At 32.7% G+C, this 8,138-nt stretch overlaps 1 protein-coding gene across 7 annotated transcripts in view; it reads left to right on the top strand.

Annotated features, from left to right (window-relative positions):
- The first annotated feature begins 555 nt into the window (after positions 1 to 555).
- Positions 556 to 8,138, top strand: part of LOC117105548 (proteoglycan 4-like) — a 76,982-nt gene continuing 69,399 nt past the window's right edge. For all 7 annotated transcript variants that reach the window (XM_033246722.1, XM_033246717.1, XM_033246725.1 and 4 more), the window contains exon 1: positions 556 to 694. In XM_033246722.1, the coding sequence (XP_033102613.1) occupies positions 649 to 694 (46 nt within the window). In that variant the 5' untranslated portion in view covers positions 556 to 648. The remainder of the gene's footprint in view (positions 695 to 8,138) is intronic.

The raw sequence follows: 8,138 nt of genomic DNA on the forward strand, positions 1-8,138 counted from the left end.
AGTATTTTGCCTGATATATATATATATATATCATTGTAAATCCACGTGTGTTCTTATATAAGTCGTTGAAACAAAAAATTATGACAACAAGGCATGTAGACTGTAGAACACTTGAAGTGGGCCCAGGGAGGAACTTTCACAAGAAAAATTAAGATTATGGCACCTCTAGATGGTCGGAAATGGCACTCTTAGACTTAAATTTCAGTATAATTTGTTTTTTTCTCCATTTTTTTCTCCCTCCAATCATAAAAACCACTTTTGGTACGGGTTTTTCATAGTCTTTAGCAGCTTTGGTCTTCATTAATAATAAAGAAAAAATAAATGTGTTAATGTGGGACCACAGAATAGTGGTTTTTAATTAGAGGTGGTCCTTAATTGGATGGTCTTTCAATAGAGGGAGAGCTGCATTATAAAAACTGCTAAAAAGTACAATTTTGAAAAATTAAAGAAACTGTTACTGTACAGACGTGATGAGTGTGATCATTTACCTTTTAACCACATCGCCCTCTATAGTAATCGGTAGAGGTTCGCTGTTAGTAGTGTGTTAGCCTTTGCGCATTATGTTTTCATTGGCCTGGGGGAGTATAATACACTTGGTAACTCCGCAAAACAGCAAGTTAGCTCATAGCGCATGACATTATATTGAATATGGCGGAAACCGGTATTACGATGGAAATTGAAAGCCAAAACGAAGGTATGAACACTCCAGTGTTGTCTTGCATCTTCTACTAATGTAAAGGAAATTAATTTATGTTTATGTTTTATATAAACATGGATGTCTTTCAACACTCAGAGCACACCGTTACCAACTGCCCACCAGGATAATGGAATTTAGGCCTACCTAGGGTAGTGGACTTCTCTGTGCTAGGAAGGCTAGTCCTAGGCCTCTACTCTACCACCACGCTCCCTTCACTGGATGTCACACTCAGCTCAGCTGTGTGTTCATTGGCTTTTTAGCAAAGATTCTACACACACCAGACAGTATTTTGGTCGTTTGTAGGCAACCACTCCTCAGCACTTAAAATTTTTATTTGCTAAATCTAGGAGGCCTAGGCCCTAGAGTACACCACGAAAATAACATCTTTGAATCCCAACACGAAAATCACATCTAATATTAAGAAAACGATTTTATTTTTCACAAGGCCCTAGGCCTAGCCTAATATTTTTAATATTTGAGTAAGCTTGAGTGACAGATTAAATTTAAGAATAAAAAGAATAATATTTAATTATTAGTTTTTTTCCAATGAGAGTAGCCTAGCATTAATAATAAACTTAAATAATATAGTGGCGTTACGGTGAGTTGATAAAGAAAGGGCTAGCGCAAGATAGCATCACATAGAAGCCTGCCTTTTTAAACAGAAGCGGATGAATAAATCGTGAGAAAAAATCCCTTCCATTTAACATTATCGTGAATTAGAAAGTGTTGGCTTGAATGTATTTATCATATGGATGCCCCTTATTATTAAGTTATCCCTTACAATAATTAACAGAAATGCTCTCTGCTTACAGCTCTCAATGTTTTAAACTTTTTGCTATATCAGGCATAGGATAAACAGAAAGCAGATTATTCCAGGATGAATTTGTGCTTGCTATTAAAAATTCTAGTAAAGAATGCAGTTTTATTTACTTTTGATGTAAAGAAAATAGTTTTTAAAAGAACCCAGAAGACATAACAGGTGACTAAATAGCTAGCTGACTATTTAATATTCATATTAAATACTTATCGATACATGATCTTTATACTTGACTTTGTGGTTACTGGTGCACTATTTATACTACTATCCTGTAACCACATGGATTTAGCGTTAACTATTACTGGAATATTTGTCTAAATCTGGTATCTTTTCAGTCTGCTAAACCGTTGTCCCTGACTGAAACCCATGCCCAATGCGGTATTGTCCTTCTAATTCTATTGTTGAGCATGACAGCTCTGTCCAGATTAAATCATAGTGAATGTTTCTAAAACTAAACAGTGTTTCATCCACTTTCACTTTTCTGATGCATAACTGTAGAAACTATACAAAGTTCACTTAAACTTTGATAGGTGGTATGATAAAAAAAAAACATTTTCAGTTTTTGAAGATTCTAGTTTAATATTTTAAAAAAAAATTGATGTTTAGTCCCTTCATTGATGTGAGTATAATTTCTTTCTTCACTGACTCAACATGATGTAATACATGTATATTTATTAGAGAACACTAATATTAATGGGATATTTCATTTCATTTTCGTATCGTTTATTTATTTATCTCAAAGGTTCTGACACTTGTAAAGAAGCCAATGCTTCTATGACTCAACTAGCTAGAAGTCCCAACATTACATACAAAGAACAGAGATACACTATGAAATACAATCACAGAATTATAGTAGAAATATTTATTACATTTCTAATGAAATTACTAGCTTTTTGTCTGCAGATGGACTGAGTTAAATCAGAATTGCATATGAATTTTTACAATGCATAATCAATTAACAGGTAAAACTTGGGTGTGTCAGTTGTTATTAAAACAAATGAGATACTGTAAGCTCCAATGTAATTATTTTGTACATGTCTGGTTCGTCTTTAAACGTTGGATTAATCATCAGTATCATTGAGATAATTATTTTGTTTAGTCTGTCATTAACAAAAACCATTTTGCTATTTAATATTCATGACATAGTCTAGCTTTGGCCCAAACAAACAACCCCTAGGTTGCTCATCTTTGCAGCCAAAATGATTGAAGAATTCAATATCATTTAATTTTATTCTGAATTGTTTTTATCTATTAAAATCTGGAAAAAAAGTTTATTAGAATCTTAATTTAATTATTGTATTCCCATAATTTTCTGCTTAATTTGTTGAATTTTAATAGATTTTGCAATTGCTAACATTTGATGATGCATTCTGAAAAATTTAATTTTAAATTAACTTTTTGCTGTTTGTCTACAAATTAATTATTATTTCTAGTATTAATATTATTGCTATTAACTGGACCGTTGGTTGTTGTATGCACTGCATATTAGGGTGGGGCTACTATACAAATATTTTATCTGTAAGTAACATAATTGTTCAGATCAATACTTAGCAGATGACTAGATTTAAGGACATATAGTAGTGTTTGAGAAACTCCATAATCCAATAGTTTTTAGAGACTTAGGTAGTCAAGGTCATTATGCTAATTAGTCTAGAATGTTGAAGTTGAACTCATTTCCTATATTGTGGAATTTGGCAATTTTGAGCAATAGCTTATAAATGGTATTTGTTGTGAGCTATGAAAATGACTTCATATCCAAAGTGTATACAGTAAAACGTCTATTTTACGAACATTGATTTTATGAATAGTCGATTTTACGAATTGTCTTTGCCCTAGGTGATGTCATCATCGACCAATTATCACCGTAAAACTAGTCCGACTGCGCACGTTTTACAAAGTGATTATGTATATTTTTCTTAATAAAATCAAGTTTGTTGTATTTATTTATTAATAGTTCAATCTTTTCTTCCATGTCTGGTATAATAATCACTATATTAATGTGATAAACCTAATGCAAGTGTCGTCAGATTGAGCGTGCATGTTTATGATGACGAATGAGAGTGTTGGGGTCATCAACTTATTGACATCGTGAATGCTAGATATGATCGCGAAATGCATGTAAAGAACACAATTCGGCATAACAACTAGAAAGAACACGATAGAAAGGTCCATAAAACATACAGATGTTTGAATAAGAGTTAAAATAACATTTTGTTAAGTGGAATAATGCCAGCGATTAAAATAATTTGGTTTTTATTGAAGGTAAATTCAGCTAGGCTCTAGCGCGGTATACCACGTTGCTGCTAGAATAGAGAGGGGGTACTGTAGACAGACTAGTACACTTTACATTGTGCATAAAATGTTTATTCAAAGTAATCTGTACTGTTTGTACACTTGCAAAAATGTTCAGAATTGTGAGCGACCTCTTATTTACTGTACATAGAAATTATAAGGAAATAAGGTAAAATTCAAATTAGTATATAGTAGTCAGAGGTTAATAAGTTATTGTGTGGTATAGATAGTGTTCAGGAAGTGGTCCTTACAGTCACGATGGATGCACAAGTCTTCTGAACAGTTCAACTGGTAATATCCAATATTGTGGATGCCAAGCCTTCCTGTCTATATGTGCAAATACACACGTTTCGGGAATGAAATTATGTCTATTTACAGAAGTCCAGTGGGGCTCTACTATTAATGCTTCAGTAGTAAGAGGCAGTACCGTTTCGCCAATGGCAGCCTCTAACAGATAATATGCTAACAACTTTCAACACTTCCTCCTATAGCGACAATTTTAATGAGATGTACAAAAACCAAACAAAATATTGTGTTGCATATGGTACATTTGTACTGGCAATACAGTACACGTGTTGATTTAAAAATGCAAGTTATATTTTGGTTGAATTTAATTCTAAAGGAAGTGCATTCATAATTATTTTCATTTTAAATAGAATTGATTTTATCTATTAAAAAGGGTTTGTTTTCACTTTATGAATTTACGGGCCAGGAGTTATGATTAGAAAATTTGTTTCTGGAGCTCCTTCCCTTGCCCTGGATGGATGCCCTGGATACTTGTGATATCCCTGCTGCTGCTGCTCATATCACATGCATCCACTTTGGATTATGTCCATGACCCACCCCCTCCCCTCCCCCCCCCCCCCCTCCCTCACGATAGATACTGTAGGTCCATAAAACATACAGATGTTTGAATTTGAGTTAAAATAACATTTTGTTAAGTGGAATAATGCCAGCGATTAAAATAATTTGGTTTTTATTGAAGGTAAATTCAGCTAGGCTCTAGCGCGGTATACCACGTTGCTGCTAGAATAGAGAGGGGGTACTGTAGACAGACTAGTACACTTTACATTGTGCATAAAATGTTTATTCAAAGTAATCTGTACTGTTTGTACACTTGCAAAAATGTTCAGAATTGTGAGCGACCTCTTATTTACTGTACATAGAAATTATAAGGAAATAAGGTAAAATTCAAATTAGTATATAGTAGTCAGAGGTTAATAAGTTATTGTGTGGTATAGATAGTGTTCAGGAAGTGGTCCTTACAGTCACGATGGATGCACAAGTCTTCTGAACAGTTCAACTGGTAATATCCAATATTGTGGATGCCAAGCCTTCCTGTCTATATGTGCAGATACACACGTTTCGGGAATGAAATTATGTCTATTTACAGAAGTCCAGTGGGGCTCTACTATTAATGCTTCAGTAGTAAGAGGCAGTACCGTTTCGCCAATGGCAGCCTCTAACAGATAATATGCTAACAACTTTCAACACTTCCTCCTATAGCGACAATTTTAATGAGATGTACAAAAACCAAACAAAATATTGTGTTGCATATGGTACATTTGTACTGGCAATACAGTACACGTGTTGATTTAAAAATGCAAGTTATATTTTGGTTGAATTTAATTCTAAAGGAAGTGCATTCATAATTATTTTCATTTTAAATAGAATTGATTTTATCTATTAAAAAGGGTTTGTTTTCACTTTATGAATTTACGGGCCAGGAGTTATGATTAGAAAATTTGTTTCTGGAGCTCCTTCCCTTGCCCTGGATGGATGCCCTGGATACTTGTGATATCCCTGCTGCTGCTGCTCATATCACATGCATCCACTTTGGATTATGTCCATGACCCACCCCCTCCCCTCCTCCCTCCCTCCATCCCTCCTCCTCGCAGATGACTATGCCTTTGGATACTACACTTCCCTTTGTGGCTATATGGACCCTGATTACTATAGTCCTAAATCACTGTTCCTGGATATATACTACCCTGGTAAAAATGAGCAATGTACCGAGACGCGTAAACTGCCCCTGGATGCTAAATGATCCAAACTGTTTATTGTACATCACATTGGATACCCCCAGCCCCTTTCATTTCACCGACACTTAATCCTCCACATTAGAGAGTATATTGGGTATTAATTTTCTGACAAAAAAATATTTTAAAAATATTAATAATTTCAATCCCTGACAATAATGTATCATTAGTGTTATGCAAACTTGGGAACATTTTTCTCTATAAAAGATATATTTTCAATGTGTTTTAAAAAAATTTATAAACATTAATTGTTCAACCTTTCTATTGTTTGAAATTAGATCGATAAGTTTATGATAAATTATTCTGCATTCTGACTATTGATTCAAATAATCACAGGACTTGTTTTTTTGCTTCGTGCTGATTATGTGCAGACAATAAAAGCATATGGGAATCCTGTATTGCCGTTAACGCAGTATGTCAGAGTTCAAACGTATCTAGTGAGTAGTCGGCAACTAATGGTGCGTAATATTAGTTAGAATCTCTGCATAATGTTTTAATGTTGAGTAGCTAGAGTACAGTTTAACACTTAATAGTCAGACACCCCTGTGTTTAGTCAGATTTGATGCCAATGGCTTAATTTTGCGGGAAGTTTTTACCAAATTTATTAAATACACACTGTAGTCAATAATTTAAATTTGCTTTAATTTTTTTATTTATGAAAACCCATTAAATAATTCCTGAAGAAGCCATGTACAGTAGTCATTATGGCTAGTGGCTAATAATTAGCCTCTCCCTTAACTAGATCATGACTAGACTTAATAGAAACATACAGATATTTAATTATTATTTGTTTTTATATTATTATTATTGTTACTACAGTATGTCTTATGTTAAATGGCTATTATTTTAATGTATGTATTATTGATATTATTTTTTATTTTAAAATAGTATTGTTTTTATTATTGTAATATTATTCATTTTGTATGGAGTGGAACTATACTGTAGCTTGGTGGTTAAGATGCTGGGCTTCTAATCCTATGCAATGTCCTTCATTCTTAATCCTAATCATTGGACTTAGTTTACTGTATAGACTGTCAGTCCATGGTGTAATCTGTCTTGTCATTGAAATTGTACTTGATGTTGGGTGGGAAAGAAATACAAAAGGTAATGTTAATTGTTTGCTATATGCCTATTCATTAATATTAATAGTAGTATTTCATTTTTAATAGGATATTACTGTAGTCAGCTACCATAGGATAGAATATTATTGACTTGGTTTAGGGTGTTAGTATTAATTAATAATTAACTCTAAAATCTAAAATATTATTAAATATTATTTAAATTGTAGATAAAGAAGTATATGCCTTAAGTTTTTAAATTCTAATATTTTATAAAAAATATAAATTTTGTTGTTTTCTATTGAAGGATTTTGTGAATCACAGACAGAATTTCTTCAATTATTGACTGAAGTTCAAATCGTGACATTTTTCTAATATTAGACTTTGTGTCTGCGTTAAGGCCAAGCAAAAAAATATATTGGTTTCTCAATCCTGAATTCATTCTTGTTGCTCTTGGAGTTTTTAAAAAAAATGTTTATGTTTAAATAATTTTTCATTTTTTAACATTAATTTCATCTGCTTTACCCTGTGAAGATGAGATTTGATGTTGCCATAACAACTGGATCTAAAGCTTACTGTATAAAAAGGGCCCTCCATTTATTACATTTATCAAATAGTTTGCTAATAAACTATATTTCGACTTGGCTTCATTTGTTCTTGTAATAAATTTTCTAAATTGGAAAGAAACAAGAAAATCATTTTTTATTGAAAGTATGATATTTATTTACCTTATCTTTTGTTTACTTGACATAACGCTTAGAGACCATGTTTATTTGCGCCTTATAAATCAACCTGTTATTATTTTTTATAGCCTAATAAGAATGCAATTTAACATTATGATACTGCAGCCAAGCTCTGAGCTAACTGGTAGTAACTGACTGTTTACAATACATAGTGGTCCAAGGTTTAAAAGGATTCCAACATGAATTGATAAATGTAATAAACTAAACTGGCAATGTGAATATAATTCAAAGTAGAGGCATCACATTAGTGTGTCATTAACATATACTTTACTACTGTATAAAGGGATTACTCCTTCAATTTCAATGGTTTGAATTGATTTGATTGTGTCTGTGATTGGAGTGCACAATGCCAACCCTTTGCATCATTAATTGGATTAACTTACTAGCTTTGTTCATAGCTAATTTTCAGCTTAAAAGCTCACATGAGTTTGCAATATGTTTTGTATATGAATCTTTTTTATCAAAGGGATAATGTCATGTGTTGATATTCCT

This window comes from Anneissia japonica, unplaced genomic scaffold (genome assembly GCF_011630105.1).
Source record: "Anneissia japonica isolate Jap-2015-1 unplaced genomic scaffold, ASM1163010v1 scaffold287598_len761594_cov195, whole genome shotgun sequence".
Classification (NCBI taxonomy): domain Eukaryota; kingdom Metazoa; phylum Echinodermata; class Crinoidea; order Comatulida; family Comatulidae; genus Anneissia; species Anneissia japonica.